Source organism: Saccopteryx leptura, chromosome 6 (assembly GCF_036850995.1).
Source record: "Saccopteryx leptura isolate mSacLep1 chromosome 6, mSacLep1_pri_phased_curated, whole genome shotgun sequence".
Lineage (NCBI taxonomy): Eukaryota > Metazoa > Chordata > Mammalia > Chiroptera > Emballonuridae > Saccopteryx > Saccopteryx leptura.
Window position 1 is genome coordinate 82307251 of NC_089508.1, and position 19483 is coordinate 82326733.

At 45.5% G+C, this 19483-nt stretch overlaps 1 protein-coding gene across 3 annotated transcripts in view; it reads left to right on the top strand.

Annotated features, from left to right (window-relative positions):
- Window positions 1-223: 223 nt before the first annotated feature.
- The window catches only part of RASGRP1 (RAS guanyl releasing protein 1), a 93278-nt gene continuing 74018 nt past the window's right edge, over window positions 224-19483 (top strand). For all 3 annotated transcript variants that reach the window (XR_010746141.1, XM_066341872.1, XM_066341873.1), the window contains exons 1-2: window positions 224-461; window positions 5600-5784. Coding sequence is in view for 2 of the 3 variants with exons in the window: in XM_066341872.1 (XP_066197969.1) it covers window positions 427-461; window positions 5600-5784 (220 nt within the window). In the remaining variant the exon portion in view is untranslated. The remainder of the gene's footprint in view (window positions 462-5599; window positions 5785-19483) is intronic.

The following is a 19483-nucleotide window of genomic DNA, read 5'->3' on the forward strand; positions in this document are numbered from 1 at the left end:
GTTCTGTCGGGCCTCACCCTCGGGCTGGGAGAGGTAGACAGCAAGGGTAAAAGGCGAGGACTGGGAGAGGCGCTGGCCTCCGGGCACTACCAGGTATTGGGGGCAGGTTTCAGAGATGAGCTGAAGAGCGCCACACATTTCCTACGGCTGATAACATCAGCGTATGTCAGGTGGTTCGTGCCGGCGAGTGTAACTGCGCGCGCGCGGGTAAAGGCGAGAGGACGCGCGCACACAAAGTTTGTGCCTGCGGGTGCGCGTCGGGCTGGCTCTCCTAGCTCCACCGCGGCGGGTGGGCGGCCTGGGGGGCGGGGAGGCCCGGGGCGAAGGGCCGCGCTGGCGGCGACGGCGGTGGTGGCGATGCTCTGCTCCCCGCCGAGCCCGTCCTGCCGCGTTAAGTGAAGCGGCTCCACGAGCGCCGCCGCGACCATGGGCACCCTGGGCAAGGCGAAAGAGCCTCCGCGGTGAGTAGGGGCCCAGGCCCTCGGGAGCGCCAGTTTCCTTCCTTGGGGCAGCAGCCAGGGTGCGGGCAGCCCCCTGAGGCCTCTCGGGGAGTAGGAAGTGGGGCGGACGACGTGGGCGCCCGCGTTACGGGAAGTTGCGGGCCGGACTGCTGGGGGAGGCAGGCTGGGGTCTCGGCTGAAGTCCGAGGAGACGCGCGCAGGGGATACAAGCGCAAGGGACACACGCGCCTGATGTGCCCAGCGCGTCGCAGCCGGGAAGTGGGGAAGGGAGCTGGGTTGTGAAGTCCACGCGGCCAGAGCTGGACCGGTGAGTTCTGGAATGGCACTGCCAGACACCCACCAACTCGCTGCCAAGCACCTGGGACTCCCACTCGCGGACTTTCCGGGTCGCCCGCACCTGCTGCGGCAGGGCTCCAGCAGTGCCACCTGGCGGTCTCTGCCGGCCCTGCGGATCTCGGGAGGGCCCAGAAAGACCAGCTGTGCTTGCAACAAGCAAGCAGAGGTCAGCGAACCGTATAACTTTCTGGGTGTAAACCTGTATTCCCCTCCACCCCACTGTGAATCTAAAGACGTGTTTTAGAGTCGCCTTGGGGTGACAGAAAATGAAGCGTGACAGTGAGTGGAAAGGCTCTTGTCAGGAGAAAGAGGGCTGGAGGGTCCAAACAGCTTTGAGTTTGTCCCCAGCCAGAACTGGACAACTGCCTAGAAAGCAGCCTGAGCTCAGCAGAGGGCTCGGCGTGCTGTGCTGTGCACTTTCCACCTCCGTCCACCTGGACTTGGTGTGGCTGCGCCGTACCCAGCTTGCACAAGCATGCCCAACAGAGGCAGGAAGCTTTGCCCTGCTGGACGATCTAGAGCTAAGGGTTCTTAGTCCTTTATGCACCCTGCCCTGTATCCCCAAGTGTCCAACGCTGTACCTTGCACTGGACCGAGGTGGGGGGGAGGGGGCTTCAGTACATTAAATTGAGTCATTATGGGGGTGGGGAAAGGACAGAACTGGAAGGACTCCTCACTAGAAGCCCTAGAAGCCAATAAAAGCCACCTTCCACTGCAAAGAAAGTCATGGAAATTTCCACAAAAAGTTGTGACCTCCACCGAGGTAACCTGTGCCTAAAGAGGGTTTCACTTGAACCAGTCCGAGTTTTGATAATCTCCTTTAGCAAACTTATTAGGGCCTCAGCCAACTTTAGCCTCAGAAAACACCTTCAAGTTAATTTGTTTCTTTTAGCCTTATTTTTTTTTAATTCCCAAGGGACTGGACAGAAACTATTTGGCTACTGTCCTTTAAAGCTATGTCTTTGCAGACTACAGACCATTTGTTCTGTGAATTGAAACACCTTCAAGACCTGCCCATAGTGAAGTATTGTATAAGTCCTTATCTACAGAGATTTCAAAAGAAGAAAAGGTTTTGAAGGTTTGTCACAAAGCAGTCAGTCAAGAAACTGCACAGCAGAAGGGCTGAGTTCCCTAGGTTGTATGCAGATAGCCCCATCTTCCTAGACCTCTCAGGTTGCATTCTGGTTTTTAGTAGTTTCTCTTCTCCCTGTTTTCTCATGGCCCAGCCCTTAAGTCTCTCTGGACTCAATAGTTCCCAGTTTGCATCTTTCATCCCCTCACCACCCCCACCTAACATTGCCTTCATGTTATTTCTTTCTGCTTGAATCTACCCCAGTCCCTCCTAGTTCTGGTAAAAGCGTCTCTCCTTGTAAACTAAAGTGATTTCTTCCACTGCTGATATGAGAAACCATTACTAGAATTAGAGCCAGGGCAGTTTTCAGAGTCCTCAATGATCAGTGCCACCAACTGAGAGAGAGTGGAATTTTCCTTGTTTCCTCCCAGGCCCCAGAGGGAAAAGCTGTGGGGCCGCTCAGCCTCTGGTTGCAGGTGCCTTTTCTGCAAGGGCCAGGGAGGGGTCATGTACGAGGCCTGAGAGAAAAAGAGGCTTGTACTGAGGAGGACTTTATTTTTGCGTTGGGTGGAGATCTTAATGGTACAAAGGCAGCCACTAAGGCAGAAAGCTGATTAATCCCAACACCTGACAACCAGTCCCAGGTTTAGAGATTGTCGGTGCTTCCTAGAAGGGGAGGGAGCCCAGGTGGGGGATGCAAGACATGAATTCAGGAGGCCTGGCTTCTGTCTCTGCACTGGTGCCCAGTCACGGTGACCTCCTGAGCCTGGAGCTCCACAAGTCTAGGTGAAGGGCTAGGCCCTTGGTCGGCAAACGGTAGCTTGTGAGCCACATGCGGCTCCTTGGCCCCTTGAGTGTGGCTCTTCCACAAAATACCATGTGCGGGCGCTACCCGCACTGGTATGTACCTACCTACATAGTTTAAGTTTTAAAAATTGGGCTCTCAAAAGAAATTTCCATCGTTGTGCTGTTGATATTTGGCTCTGTTGACTAAAGAGTTTGCCGACCACTGGGCTAGGAAAATGACCAGGAAGAGTCCATGCAGCTCTGGGGCCTGAGGACTGTGCCAGGGACGTGCGGAAGGAGGAGGGCCTGAGATTCAGCCTTTCTGTTATCAGCTATGCTTTAGGAGAATGTTACTTTTGTCTTAAGTTGAATTGACCTTTTCAGCCTCTTGATAATTCTGATGTAGTGAGAGGTGCACAGTTCCAGGCACAGTAAATATTTGTTAAGCAAACAGAGCCAGAGAGGTGCCCAGTACAAATCCCAGATCTAGCGCATATGAGTTGCACTTGGCTATGTCATTTAGCCTCTTCTGGACTCGGTTTCAACATCACAGAATAGAGATAAAATCTTTCTGGGGTGTAAGCTTTAAAGACCACTTAAATAAATCCTAGCACAGTGCCTGCCATGGTATAGGTACTCAGTTCATGGTGGCCATTATTATTTTCTTTCATTTTCAGATACTAATCTGATCCTGGGGCTGTCACAGGCCCTGAGTAAAAATCAGTAAGGGTCAGAGGAAACTTGATCACGTCCTGTAACACCAGCGTGGCCTTTTAGAATTGCTGCTGCGGGTTAGCAGATTCCCAGTAGCCAGTTACTGATTTGACTTCGGTGGGACCACCCCAGGTCAGAACAGGGCCCAGCAGCCACTGCCAGCCCAGCATCCTGGAGCTGTTTTGAAGTGCACCTCAAAGGGCAGGGTGTTTTCTCCACGAGTCAGCCTGTGCACCAAGTGGCTCCCTAGTTCAGTAGTCTTTTTGCAGGCTGGTTTCCCGAATCCCGTGTGTGCCCCAGCATTTTACTTTGATCTCAGCACTCCTTCAGCCCATGCTGGGTGAGATCCTATCTTGTCAGAAACGTTTTCTGCAGCAGTCCACCCGCAACCCATTCTCCCTCCTTTGAGAACATCACTTCCCTTACCCTTGACACTCACGGTTTGCATAAGGTTGATAGAGTTCAGGATCTGGATCTGATTCTCCAACTAGATTTTTGTATTAAAAAATGTATAGAGGACCTTTATTTTATTTTTTATTAAGAAATTAAATTTAATGGGGTGACATTGATCAATAAAAGTACACCGGTTTCAGGTGAACATCTCTATAGCATTTGAACTGTTGTGTTGTGTGCCCATCACCCAAAGTCAAATCATTTTCCATCACCTTATATTTGTCCCTCTTGACTCCCATCCCCCACCCTCCTCTCCCCTCCCCTACATCCCCTTATCCTGGTAACCACTGCACTTTTATCTGTGTCCATGAGACTCAGTTTTATACCCCACCTATGTGTGAAATCATACAGTTCTTAGCTTTTTCTGATTTACTTATTTCATTCAGTATAATGTTCTCAAGTCCATCCATGTTGTCGTAAATGGCAAAGTCATTTCTTATAGCAAAGTTATAGATGACCTTTATACAACAGCAGCTAACATGTAATTAGTATGTCTTACAGTTTACAAACTGTGCCCACACAGGCTGTCTTACTCATGGAATAAGCACTTACTGATTAATTGATGCCATCATGTCTTTATTAAAATATATAGTGAGTAGCTAAAGTAATAGATTGGAGGTTTATTTCTTTTTTTTTTTTCTTGACTCCTCTGTAAACTATGAAATAACCAATCTGCCGTAGGGAAAGGAGAGTTAACTGTGCTCAAAGAAGTTACCAGTGACAGCAACCATCACTCCTAAACCTTCAAAGATTATAGAAATGTGTCTGTATGTGTGTATTGGAAGGGGGGAAATGCTCAGTTAACCTTCATGTATCATTTTGCAAACAACTGGACTTATACTGAGAGGTCATGACCAAAGGTCAAGCTAGGTGAGAGTGGACGAAGGTGACCTATTGGACTCCTAAGCCTTTCCATATCCAGGCTCAGTCTTTTGGTTTCAATTCTGGAATAAGGCTCTCATGAGCTCTGCTCTCCCCATGCCCATGTATACTGCTCACAAAAATTAGAGGATATTTCAACACTTCATGTTCATTTTGAAATATCCCCTAATATTTTTGTGAGCAGTGGAGGTAAGGACCCAAGTACAAACTTGATGGGATGATGTTTAACGTTAAAAGTGGCTCACAGTGATTACCCATGTTATCAATTATGAAAACAATCTTAAAACCAACCAGGATTTTTGAGAAAGGCAGAACTAACTTAAAATCTAAGTATCACCACTCACACCCCTCACCTTTGACCACTCACACGGGTCCTCAGTCTTTGACTTTTCCGCTAAAGTCCTTAGAGATGGTACTGAGGCCGCCTGGGTTTCTACAGCATCTCTGGTGGGGTTCTGGATGAATGAATCCAGCTGAAAATGAGAACACCTGAAACTTAATTGTTAAGACCCAAGTCAGTGGCCTTGAGACTGAAGGTAAACATTACTGCTAGCAGCTGAGGACTGCCAAGGTAGTCCTGCCTCTGCCCGTCCACCTCGGGAAACGGAGACAGCAGGCCGAGGCAGTCCTAACCCCAAGAGGACAAACCCTAGTTGCATGCAACCCTGAAATCTCACCTTGTCATTTGCTTGGGAAATGTCTCTTTAACAGCCAACCAGTCCGTTTGGTGCATTTGCCAAGTGGGAGGGGTATATCTTCTATCAGCCCAACTCCCAGGATTAATTGTCTTATCTCTACTCCTTTCCTCTCCAGTCTGCCTTCAGAGTGTGGAGCTGCCAGTTTGCCCATCACCTGGCTGCTCTGCTTGCACTCACGGCCTGCTCTCTTTCCTCAGGAAATCTTCTCATGGCTGCCGAGCTGCCCCGAAAGCAAAACTAGAGGTGAAGCCAGCCAGCAGCCCCTTCCCCTCGCATCCCAGCCTGGCCCAGATCACCCAGTTCCGAATGATGGTGTCTCTGGGACATTTGGCCAAAGGAGCCAGCCTGGATGATCTCATCGATAGCTGCATTCAATCCTTTGGTGAGTTGGCTAACTGCCCACATGCATAAGAATCACTATATTACTTTGTTCTTAAAGGTGCTTTACAGAATAGCAACCTAGATTGCATTTTGGCTTTAAAAATAGCTTTTGCGCCTTTGAAATGTTAGAGACAGTGGTGCAGTGCCAATGGCACGTGACTGTGTGGGTGTAATAGGTCGTGATGAGAGGTGTGATTTAAAGTGAGAAAAGTTACTGAGGAGAGTTTACATTTCCATTTTCCTCGGGATGGAGGTTTTTCTCGTGATGAAAAAATATAAAATGCTATTGTGCATCTGGTTCTTTGACTGTTTGTCCTTGTGTTCTTGGGGCACACAAGAACTAGGTTGCACGAGCAAACATTGTTACCAAACGGAAATTTGAAAGTGATTTAAGTTGGACAAAATGTTTTAAATCCCTTTACAGTCTGGACGGTAATTATGGTGGAATAGGGAAGGATTGGGTAAAGCTGGTGTGCCTGTGACGTGAAGATACTAGTTACTAAGTGTTGCACTTGGAGGTCAGAGACCTGGCAAAGAAGTTACAGACTCGGGCAGTGGTTGTCTAGACGCTGTTTTGTGTCATCTCCCGTGATCATCAAGAGGGATGCGACCCTAGTGCAGCTGACAAGCAGTTATCTGTGAACATGTCCTATTTTTTTTAAAACTTTCATAAGCACTGTCTTTCTTTTGATTATTTGTTAATCAGTGATTGAAAGGTATTACATATTTGCTCCCTTAAAAAAAAGGAATAATTGAAATTAATGGAAAAGTCCTAAATTTCCAGCATCGCCATTCCCCTCGCACCCCCTTCCCTTTTGAACCCCTCCATCTCCCACTGTGAAGTGCGGGAGCATTAGTGGCTCAGCTCCCGAGCGCCTGCCCAGCCCAGGGCTGGGAGCCCCGGGGAGGCTCGAGCGGGTCTCAGGGAGCAGGGCAGACAGACCTGCTAGAACTCAGTACTGGGGATTCCTGGCTGGACTTGCTTGGCTAGACCTTATTTCTAAAATTGGGAAAGACTCACCATTTCGGGGACCCTCGTTTAGTGTACTTTATTAAACATTGAAGAGAATATTTCGATGATTTCAACACCGGTGTAAAGCAGTTGTTCTCCAATGTTTGTGCAGAATCATATGGAGGTTTCTTTTTTTTTTTAATAACACAGTTGCTGGGCCCCACCCCCAAAGTTTCTGCTGAGGTAGATCTGGAATTTACAAGAATTTACATTTCCAGCAAGTTCCCCTGTGAGGCTAATAATGCAGCTGACCCGAGCACCCCACTTCACTTTATTGTTAGTTGTAGACTTTTTAATTTGGAAAAGCAGGAGCATTTTTTATTGCTAGTTTAAACTTAAATTTTCATTACATTTCTATTCGACACTTTAGTCTTTTAGTTAAGGATGACTTTGGGAGTGGGATGAATGGTTTTCTATTTCCAAGTCATCTCCTTAGAAAGTAGGCAGAGAGGTGCACAGGAACCCGGTGGGGCCTGGAGGACATGGGGCTGTGAGAAGCCGTCATGTCACCGAGTCCCAACTTGAATCAGCTGCAGAGTTCCTCACACGGGCCTGGAGGTCACAGTGACTGGTCTTCAGCAGGGCACCAGGACTACTTCATGAGTACAGGTTTTTATTCCCTTTCCATGTCACTGTTGAGAAAACAGCGACCAGCCATGTATTGATTGAGCTCTCTTCCCGCCGTGCCAGCCACGTGGCTGCTGGCTGAGTTCAAGGCTGTTTTCCTAACCTTCAAATAATCATTTCATCAGCCTGAAAAATACAGGACTGATTATGAAGTCCTCCTCCCAAAGCACCAAGCCTAATCCACACCCTTCAACAGATCCTACGAGGGCAAAAGATACATTGTTTTCTGGAATATGTTGAATTGAAAGAAGTACCATTAAAATCCCAGAGCTGTATAAGTGCTGCAATACTGGTGGCCGGGGCCAGGCAGGTTCACATTGGATGCCGGCAGGCGGTAGAAAAACTGTGGAGCCGAAAAGGGTTGAGCCATTCAGTTTAATAAAGTTTCATAATGACAGACAAGCACACAGGCAGGGGAAACTGCCTCTCGGGCACACCAACAGCAAAATGGCCCCTCACAGTGGTGGCAGGCAATCCGCCATCTGCAATCACCCTGAGCTCAACCACTCATAGCCTTATATAGGCCATACACACTTGGCGCTGCCACGTGTTCCTGCACTAATCAAGCAAAGGGCTTGCAGCCAATAAACCAGCGAGCAAGCCTAACACAGCTGCCCCACAAATGCCATAGAGTCTGATAGTCTCTTATGCACTGTCAAGAAGCATTAAGTCCTTAATTGCCTCTGACGCTGTTCAGGGCAGTGCATAAGGAAAATTATAGAGATCGAATCTCTGTTCCACTGATAGAGATTAGAATACCTGAGAAATGCACTGTTCAGGGGAGGTGGGAAGAACTAGATCCAAAACACTGGGCAATAATAAGCTAAGTTCAAGAAGAATAAATTATTTATACCACATAGAGTTTGAGTAAGTTCACTTCAAAAGTGAGGATCTAAGCACTGGCCAGTTGGCTCAGTGGTAGAGCGCCGGCCCGGCGTATGGATGTCCCTGGCTTGTTCCTGGTCAGGGCACACAGGAGAAGCACCCATCTGCTTCTCCACTCCTCCCCCTCTTGCTTCTCCCTCTCTTTCTTCCTTTCTTTCTCCCTCTCTCTTTCTCTCCCCCCCTCTTTCTCTCTCTTCCTCTCCCTCTCTCTTTCTCTCTCTGCCCTCCTGGATCCAAGGATTGATCGAAGCATGTTGACCCCAGGCACTGAGGATGGCTTCATGGCCACCACCTCAGGCACAAAAAACGGCTCCAGTTGCAACAGAGCAACGACTCCAAATGGGTAGAGCATCACCCCCTAGTGGGCTTGCTGGGTGGATCACAGTCAGGGAACATGTGGAGTCTGTCTCTGCCTCCCCTCCTCTCACTAAAAATAAATAAATAAATGCATAAATGAATAAGAGTGAGGATCTAGGTTGGGGAGAACAGCCACTGTCTGTCCAAACCTCTCTTGGGGCCCTGGGAATGTTTCAGGAAGGCAGAAAGGTTAAGATCCCAGGGCTTTGCGTAGCATGTACTTACTGCGTGTGTCCTGCCACTGAATTTACATGAAAGGGGCAAAAACGGAGGGCACGGGGCACAACACTTCACCTATGATTTTGAGTGGTTGGTTATCAGTTGATGTGTCTAGTTGGGGAAGGGGAGTGGAGATTGAGCCACAGGGGTGAGTGGGGCTGAGATGGGTCCCCAGCAGAGAACGCCCCCTGGCAAAACATGAGCTTGTGCTCCTGTTGTTGGGCTCCTCAGAGCCATCGGAGAGTAGTCCGGACTGAGGCCGAAGTTGTTCTTGAACCTGACCTCGCTGGTTGTTTTCTCAGCCCTGTATAGAAATGTTGTCCTAAAGAATAAAGTAATCTAGTTTAGCTTTTTGTTAGTGAGTTTAGATGCCATCTGTTTAATACCCATAAAAATGGAGGGAAATAGTACAGGAGTAGGGGGAAACTCTTCTTATTTTTTGGTAATCTCTTGCTTTAGGCCCTAATTTTAGTCACTTCCAATTTGGAAAAAAAAGAGAAAAAATTTGTTTTGAACATAAGGACTGATTAATTTACTAATTCTACTAGTTCTACTTTCTCTGCTTTCTCTGCTTCATGAAACTGCTTGGAGGTTTGAATGGGCTAGAGCTGTGCTAATATGGTGGCCCCTGGCCACATGTGGCTGTTTACATATACATTTCAATTAATTAAGTCAGATGTAAAATTTAGTTCCTAAGCCTCAGTAGTCATAGCTCAAGTGCTCAACAACCACAAGTGATAGCTGCCTCTGGACAGAGTAAATAGAAAACATTTCTATCTTTGCAGAAAGTCTGTTGGGCATGCTGGACAGGGTAGATGGCTGACTTGGAAGGGAAAAGCAACAGCCAGATTTTCTGGAAATTGGGGGTTTGCATTTCTTCTAGCTGTAATGCCTGTGGGGAGGCCAGGCAGGTCCACATTGGATCCCGGCAGACGGTAGAAAAACTGTGGAGCCGGAAAAGCATTGGGCCATTTTGTTTAATGAAGTTTCACAATGGCAGATAAGCACACAGGCAGGGGAAACTGCCTCTCAGATGAACAAACAGCAAAATGGCCCCTCACAGTGGCGGGCAGGCAATCTGCGCATCTGCAATCTCCCATCTCTAATCTCCCTCGAGCGCAAGCACCCGTAGCCTTATAGAGGCCATGCACACGTGCCTATGCCACGTGCTCAAAAGCACTGATCAAGCAAAGTGCCTGCAGCTGGTCCTCCAGAGAACAAGCCTAACACAGCTGCCCCACACTAGCATTTCTGGGTAATAGTCTGAATACCCCTTCAGGCATCGTGAGCATTTGGTGGTCTTTTCTGATGGCTCTCTTTGAGTATTATTAGCCATTATTTACTACCCACACTGTCTTCAGAGGAAGCTCTTATTACAATGCTTTTAAGAATGGGTGATCAGCTCTTGTATATTGAGGTACTCTTGAAGGCCTCTAGCAAGCCTCCCCATGTCACGCACAGGTTACAGATTTGGGATTAGAAACTCGGAGCTTGAGTCAGTTCATTGCTTTAACCATGAAGCAACCCACCCCATCTTCTGTTTTAATCGGAGGTCATGCTTTACATTCTCAGCATATTATTGAGAGTTAAGACTCTTCAGCCGAGCATAACAACCTGGTACGATTATGCGTGTGAATCACACCCTCTGTTTCAGAGGTAGGAAGACCTATGAGATCATCTGGGCTTTTTCAAACCTCTTCACTTCGTAAGAGGGCTGCCAGCATTTGGAACTAAATGGAGGGCTTCTGATGTCCAAATGCACCAAGCTTTTCCTTTGTCCTTTTCTGAGTGCAAGACAACTTCTGACAGCATCAGAGAGAAAACTGCAAACACATCTCAGGAAGGAGCCCTTGGCAGGCAGCTCTCCTGCTCTGGGTGGGGTGTGCGAGGGAACGTGACATCCTTTGTCTTACCTGTCCATGTGCAAGGAAATGCAGGTTAGCCTAGTATATTATATATCGGATATTGTGGTGGTGTTTTTTCTTGGAGTTCACTATGTATTCATTTCTTTTAAACTCAAAACAACTCTGAAATAGGCAAGTCAAGTATTATTGTCCCCACTGGACAAATGAGAGAATAAGTTGAGCCTCATGCCTTCAGTCTAAGGAGAGAACGTGCTGTGCCCTCGCTCCTTCCTCTGCCCCCTGCCGCCACTTGCAGCCTCAGCTGGGCATGCTCAGTCCCTCTCCTCGGACAGCCTGTACCTGGAGCCCACATTCTCCCCCAGATGAGAAATTAAACTCCATGAAATACAAGACCCCATCTGGATACCAGGTGTCTACCTGAAATTCTCTCTTGAACAAAGTGTTAATTGATTAAAATTACCATGTGCCTTATACTAATGCTATCCAAAGACCTCTCAAACTGGAAATACCCCAAAAGTCATAGGTACATTTCCCATACTATGGAGTAGTTGAATGTTAAAAGCATTGTATAGACCTTAACTTATTAAGGGTAAAACACTCCACCTATTTTTAAAATCAGTCAAGGAAGGCAAGGACTCACTTGTTGGGACCACACACAGTTTCCTCCATGGCAGAAGAAAGGTAGGTATTCCTCACCACTCTGCAGCTCAGTCTGCACCAAAGCGAGGTGCCCATAGGCAGCAGGAGCACTGGACCAGAGCCCGGGGCTGTGATATCCAAGGGCACTCGGACCCAAGAATGGGCAACTCCAAGGAATAAAGCCAAGTGTGGGATCAGGAAAGGACCCACAGCCTTGGCCACTGTTGATGACAGGCCCTCCCTAAAGAAGACCACAGCTGTCCCAGTAGCCTCCCCAGTGAAACCCTCAGGCCATGAAAGTCATGGCCCCAAGCTTTCACATGTAAAGAATGTCCTCTGGGCACCCACTTCTAAGGCTTCCAAGCATCAGAGCAGCTCCCGGCATGACTGTCCTTAGCCCTCTAGAGTTAGTTAGCATTCTGTGATCAAGGTGCTATTTACTCCAGGAAGTCTCTGCTGCATCTTTGACATGCAGTCATCACCCAGTGTCCTGGACTCACATATGCGGCCTGTCATGGGTTTGAGTTACAGTGACTGCCATCCTATAAAGTGAGGAGCTGGAGAACCCCCTTCATTCTCATCAATGCCCTCCAGTGTGGGGGTATTTAAGAGAACAGAGGTCGTCAAAGTTGCTCACGCAAGAGGTGGACAATGTCTCTGGAATCCTGAGCACTTTAGTTCAGTAGGTCCATCCAGAGAAATGAGATTGACCGCTGAGAGAGATAAGCAGACAGACAACAGTGGACTGACAGTTTTGAGTGCTTACTGTGGCCTTGACAGACTGCTGTGCCTTTACCTAAATTGGTGCTATTAACCTTCACAACAACGTTTGGAGGTGAAGAGTATTTTGCTCCTTTAATTAGTAGGACATTGAAGCTCAGGGAAGTTAGAGAACCTGTGGGAAGGGGCCCTACTCATCAGTGAGAGAGACGCCAGATCATCGGAACTCGGGTTGTTTATCTCCGAGGCTCCCTTCTTTCCATTCTACCAGCAGTCAGTGTGGTTTGGATGGAGGTGACTGTGAACTGATTTTGAGAAAGACAGCCCTGTGTGTGGCACATGTGCTTCCAGGAAGCCCCAGAGCATTTTCTTGGGCTTTCTAGGAAAACCTGAAGGGTACAGATCCTCTGAGAAGCGTTAGAGCCAAGTAGGTTTTTCAACTATTATAAACTGGAAAAGCACATGGGGAAGCCAGCCACCTGGGAATCTCTAAAACAGTCCCCCAGATCTACCCTATTTCCCGATGGATAAGACGCACCTTAATTTGGGGTCCCAAAATTTAAAAGAAAAATGCATTACATAAAGTTATTGAACTCAGGTTTTAGTCATCATAAAATTCATACAACTCATCCGTGCAAAAAAGCGGGAAATGCAAGTAAATAAATCATCAGTCACTGTATAAGATGCACCCAGTTTTTAGACCCCAAATTTTTTGAAAAAAGGTACGTCTCCTATACAGGGAGAAATACGGTAATTATAGAGAGCCCTGCCTTTGCTCAGGTTTGTAACCTTCCTTCCCAATTACAGAAATTCCCTTCAAAACTTCCAGCCTGTGAATCTTTGGCAATGGAAAGAAATAGAATGTGGTGTCTGTTATTACTGTGGTTTGGCTCTTTGCACTCAAGGGCAGCATTCCTGTTCTGCTTTTCCACCTTTAAGTTCCCTGTGGTGCTGTAGAGCCTTGCTCCCTAATGTAAGCCTATCCCCCATGGATCAGAAGCCAAAAGTAGTGGCTTAGCTGGGGAGGAACTGGAGAGGTGCTTGCTATGAGCACTTCTCCAAAACTGCCATTTTTCCAGCAGATATTTTAAAGCCAAATGTTGGCATGAGAGTTATTTTGCTCATGATAGAAATATTAGGAAGTAGTGGGAAAGCAAGAGCTATGTGCTCAGAGAGTGACCGAAGCAGCGGTGATTGGGCAGTGACCACTGGAGATGGCCATCTCAAGTTCAGGCCCCATCCCCAGATGCACCTCCTCATGGTAGGACCTGTCCCCTTGTGCCTGGAGCAGTTACCTCCTCATGGTAGGACCTGTCCCCTTGTGCCTGGAGCAGTTACAGCTGCTTAACTTGGTGACTTGTTTTGCGAGTAGTTTGGGCTGCTACCTAGTTGGGGTTGTCCTGGCGTAGCCGGAAAGAAAACTGCAGTGAAAGAGTAGAGAGTATCAGCAGGCCCCAGTTCACAGGTACATGACCTGTGCAGACACACAGCATACCACACTTGATTTAATGCTGTCACACTTGTGAAAGTCTTACACTGCAAGAGCAGATTGGTAAATTTTCAGATTTGCAAGCCAATTGTTAAACACAACCATCCTGAAAAATATCCTTAAAACTCATCATTGCCTAACATATTACCACATTTTACTGTCATCTGTGCTCTTTAGAGTGTCTATTGTATCTATGTGGTAGGAATGCTATATAAGCGGTAAGCAATGGTATGCATGTCCTTCCCAACTCCATGTTCATTGAAGTTGTGCTAGTAGCTTGACGTTGCCTATGTTGGGAGTATTTACACCATGGGAATGGACAAGCACTGCTAACTGGATCTTCCTTTTAAACCCTACCCCTGGAGAAGCTGTTGCTGAACGTTTACAGGCATACCACCTTCCCCAGCTACAAGGGTGTTAACAAAGCAATTGTGGAGGTGAGAAGGGGAGGTAAAACTGGAAATTTACTTTTTTTTTTCTTTAAGCAAGAGAGAGTGACAGAGAGAGAGACAGAGGGACAGGCAGGGACAGACAGCAGGAAGGGAGAGAGATGAGAAGCATGGACTCATAGTAGTGGCATTTTAGTTGTTCATTGATTGCTTTCTCACATGTGCCTTGATGGGCAGGGGTGGGAGGCTTCAACTGAGCCAATGACCCATTGCTCAAGCCAGCGACCTTGAGCTTCAAGCCATTGACCATGGGGTCATGTCTGTGATCCCGTGCTCAAGCCAGTGACCCTGCGCTCAAGGTGGTGAGCCCACACTCAAGCTGGAGACCACAGAGTTTCAAACCTGGGTTCCTCAGCATCTCACGCCAATGTTCTATGAACTGCACCACTGCTTAGTGAGGCTGAAATTTTACTTTTGTTTCATCTAATTAGGAGAAGGTACTATTTGCCCTTGTTTTGTGCCTTTCATCTAAGTATTTTATAAAACAACTCTCGATTTGTTATTCAAAGAAAAGGAACTTTATGCCTTAGAGAAAAGGAAATTGAGTATCAGTGACATTGAGAAATTTTCTTAAAGAAGTGACAATGGAACTTAAAAACAAACTGAGATCTCATTCTGGAGTCAGACTTATCACTCTGATTTGGTTTTGGTTTTTAGTTTTACCTCCTTTAAAAGTTCTCCATGGTTTAACATCCCTTATTTCTAACCAACCAAACCTCAATTTGGTGAACATCTGTTCTTCCTGTATTATATGCTGTCTGTATTTGTTTCTGATTCCACCTGTTTAATCATTTGCCTTCACTTCATGCTACATGGTAACAGGTTCTGATATATATGTATATTTAACTAAGCTTTTGTTGAGTGTGTTTTCTTAATTAAGTTTGTTTGTCAACTATATATATTTCCAATTTTATGTACTCTGTTCATATTCTTTGCCTATTTATCACTTGCTGCTCAAATGTTTTTATTAGAGGGTTGCCAAAGCTTTTTATAGAAAAAAAACCCCATTAACTCTTTGAATATCACTTGCTTCTGGCATTTTTTCCTCATTCTCATTTCCATTTTTATATTGGTTAGGGGATTTTAATGAATAGAAAGTTTACATTTTTGTGTAGTTAAATTTGTCCATGTTTTCTGTTATCTTTTCCTTTATTAGCTCTAAACTTGAAAAAAAAAAAACAACCCTATCCCTAAGATTTGATGGATATTTCATTATTGTTTTAATCATAGTTTTATTAAACCTATTCTATGATATACAGTAATTCTGTTATCCACTGTTGTGGGTCATCAATTAAAGCTTGTCAGTAACTTTTTGCTGGAGAACAAGAAGCCTTCAGTTTTGTTTCTGAGATTGTCACTGACTTAAAACCAGAGCGTTTGAACAGTCACTTTATAACCCAGAGCCTCAGTTTCCTTTCACTGTGACAGTGCTGAAATGATTTCTGAGGCTGAAAATACCTGGGAGAAGGTGTAATGGGGGCTCAGTCATGATGTTGAATGTGAATTTGAAGAAAGTCATATAGAAATTTGTATATGTAAAGAAAGTACCTTTGATTAGTTTGCCGAGCCAATAACCTTAGGGTAGAGACTCAGAAAACCAACCAAATTTAAATCAATTATTTCTAAATTACTAACAGACACTGAGTCTATATTGTTTTTACATAGACTTTTTTATTATGGTAAAATGTACATAACATGAAAGTTACCACTTAAATACATTTCTATAAGTTCTTGTATTTACAAAGATCTAATTGTAACTCAGCTCTTATATTTACTTTTTAAATTTTAATAATTTAAAAAATTATTCATACTCATTTTAGAAAACTTAGGAAATACAGACAAGCAAAAAGAAGAAAATGACAGTTACGCATTCTGCCACCAAGAGCAAGATAAGCAGTGTCAACGTTGTTGGGAATGTCTTCCTAGAGCCCCTGCTGTGCGTGTTTACAGGCACTGTGCTTACGTTAGTTTTTTTTTATGCTAGACTTCCTACAATCAACTGCTTTCCATAGTTCACATTTTAAACAATTATGTTCTTAAATTCATTAGTATTTATAAAGAGATGTGCTAACAGAGAAAGTTGATTATTCTAGCCTAAAGTTGATTTAAAAAAAATAATTCTGGCATAATCCTTTCAAATATGGGACATAAAAATGAAGGTTGCCTGGCAACTAAAATGATTCTAATGAGGAATTAAAAACATTACAAGAAAGGAAGAGTAATTACTCATTTCTTTTTAAGGCCAAATGCTAAATATGATAACGAGGTGATTATAGTTATAATAAATGAAGGAAACAAAAGTGCTATTAACTTGAAATTCTAGGCGTGAATTTTTCTTTCTTTTTTAATGTATAGGAAAAGTTAGATGGTTTTTGTGGAAGAGAAACTTTGCTTTTAGAAACCTTGAAAAATCTTGTGTCTTCATTAGTCTTATAAGAGACTCAAGAAGTAGCAATTAGCTCAGTTGGTTACAGCATCTTCCCCATACGCCAAGGTCGGGCACATACAAGAATCAACCAATGAATGCATAAGTGAGGGGAACAAAAAATTGATGTTTCTTTCCCTCCCTTCTTTCCTCCCTTCCTCCCTTCCTCCCTCTCTAAAATCAATCAATAAATCAAATTTAAAAGAAGTAGCAACTGGGAAAAATAACTAGCAGAAACATGAAGATGCTGCAATTTGGTGTATCTGTGGTACATCTGTGATTCTTTGGCAGAGTAGAAGAAATGGTGGGCAGTAGTGTGAAGGAGACCATCTTTTCCACTGTGGTTTTCCAGAGAATGGTTAAGGGCCCGGGGGATATTGTGCTGAAGTTCTTACCAAAAATCCTCAGGCAGAAGATGCTGCCAGGATGGAGCTTGCATTGGACAGACAGCTGTGCTGAACTGAAATGGACAGAAGGAGCAGGGACTAGAGGCACTATTCTTGAAGGGGAGGGGGAACCAGAGCTTGCCAGTTTTGTAGCAGAGTACAGAATGGAATAACCAGAGTAGTGAGGCAGTTGGTAATAAAGTCATCTGGGAATTTGGGGGGTAGAGGAACAAAGGTAACTATGTCTGGCTTCCCTTGACTGATCCCTCTGAACTGCTGTGTAGGACTTGTTTTTTTTTGTTGTTTGTTTGTTTGTTTTTGGTTTTTGGTTTTGTTTTTTTTTTATATTTTTCTGAAGTTGGAAACGGGGAGTCAGTCAGACAGACTCCCACATGCGCCCTACCGGGATACGACTGGGATTCACCCGGCATGCCCACCAGGGGGCAATGCTCTGCCCATCTGGGGCGTCTCTCTGTTGTAACCAGAGCCATCCTAGCGCCTGAGGCAGAGGCCACAGAACCATCCTCAGCGCCCGGGCGAACTTTGCTCCAATGGAGCCTTGGCTGCGGGAGGGGAAGAGAGAGAGAGAGGAAGGAGAGGAGGGTTGGAGAAGCAGATGGGTGCTTTTCCTGTGTGCCCTGGCCGGGAATCAAACCCAGGACTCCTGCACACCAGGCCGACGCTCTACCACTGAGCCAACCGGCCAGGGCCAGGACTTGTTTTTTTAATTTTGTGAACAGCCCCATTTTAGGTGGGCACCCAGGGCATTTAGGAAGCCAAGAAATGTCCTAGCATTATCATTCATGAGTCTGTCTGGTTAGTATAGAGTTACAACCTTCAGAACTTCCTTAAATCTGATGAGCAATTAATCATTTTGGTTAATTTTTTATTCACTATTGAAAGCCAGATGCATGGAGGTGTTTTCATGCTTCCTTTCCCTTTTCCTCCCCAGTTCATTGGCATTCATGGGTTGCAGATTCGTTCCATTCATACATGTCTTGATGGGCTCATCACTTACCTCCGCTCCCAGGCAGGTTAGGCCACACAGCAAGTCACTCCAGTTTCTGATGTGCTGCTTCCCAGAAGATAGCTGTAATGTCCACACTGCTGGATGCTGGACTCTGCCAAGGATGAGCAGAGCACTTGGTCTCAGGGAGCGACACTCGTGTCCACTTGACTGTTTGGCAGTGCTTTAAGTCCCAAAGAAAGAGCTGCCCACAATGTGCCTGCGGTTCCCTGACCGTCTATGACCCCGGTGGCTTAGAGTCCTGTTAACCTGGTCAACAGCCATTATCATCTGTCTGACATGGGCTTCCGTTAACCAAGACAGTGTGCCTCAGAACTCCCAAGAAAGATGGAGGGGGAGTCTCTCAACTAAAAGAGACTTAAGGGACATTTCAGCTTGTCATAGCATGTGAATCCTTGTCCCTAAATTATATAATTAATAGTTACTTGGAAATTTGTATACTGACTGGATACGTGGCATTAGAAATAACTATTGGCTTTGTTTTAGGTGCGTTGATGCATTTTTTAAAGAATATTTTTAAATATATATACTGAAATAGTTACTATGAAATAATGTTTGGGATTTGCATTTCAGTAATATGGAGGGAAGAGTGAATAGGGTGTACACGGATCAGGATCAGAACTGGCCGTGTGCTGACCATTGTTGAAGCTAGGTGAGTCCGTGCAGGTTCCTTACACTGTTTTGCCTGCTGTAGCATTTGCTTATAATTTTCCTTCTAAATTTTTTTACTTTTTAATGACAGCTGACATATAATATTATATTAGTTTCAAGTGTACAGCATAGTGGTTAGACATTTATATAACTTATTAATTGATCACTCTGATTAGTATCCATATGACTTCATACATAGTTATTACAATATTATTGACTATATTCTCTATGTTGTACTTTATATACCTGAAACTAATTTTATAATGGCCAATTCATACTTCCTAATCCCTTTACCTTTTTTACCCACTTCCTTGTCAGATGACTTTTTTGTATATATTGGTATAATCGTATTACTTTACCCTGCATTTTGTTTATGTTGTATATCATATTAACTGATTTGCAGATATTGAACCAACCGTGCTCCCCAGGAATAAATCCCAATTGATCGTGGTGTCTGATCTTTTTAATGTATTGCTGAATTTTTTTTTTTTTTTTTAGTGGTTTATTATTTATTTATTTTTTTTTTTTTTTTTGTATTTTTCCGAAGCTAGAAACGGGGAGAGACAGTCAGACAGACTCCCGCATGCGCCCGACCGGGATCCACCCGGCACGCCCATCAGGGGGTGACGCTCTGCCCCTCCGGGGCGTCGCTCTGCCAGAACCAGAGCCACTCTAGCGCCTGGGGCAGAGGCCAAGGAGCCATCCCCAGCGCCCGGGCCATCTTTGCTCCAATGGAGCCTCACTGCGGGAGGGGAAGAGAGAGACAGAGAGGAAGGAGAGGGGGAGGGGTGGCAGATGGGCGCTTCTCCTGTGTGCCCTGGCCGGGAATCGAACCTGGGACTTCTGCATGCCAGGCCAACGCTCTACCACTGAGCCAACCGGCCAGGGCCGTGTATTGCTGAATTTGATTTGCTAATATTTCATTGAGGATTTTTGCATCTATGTTCAT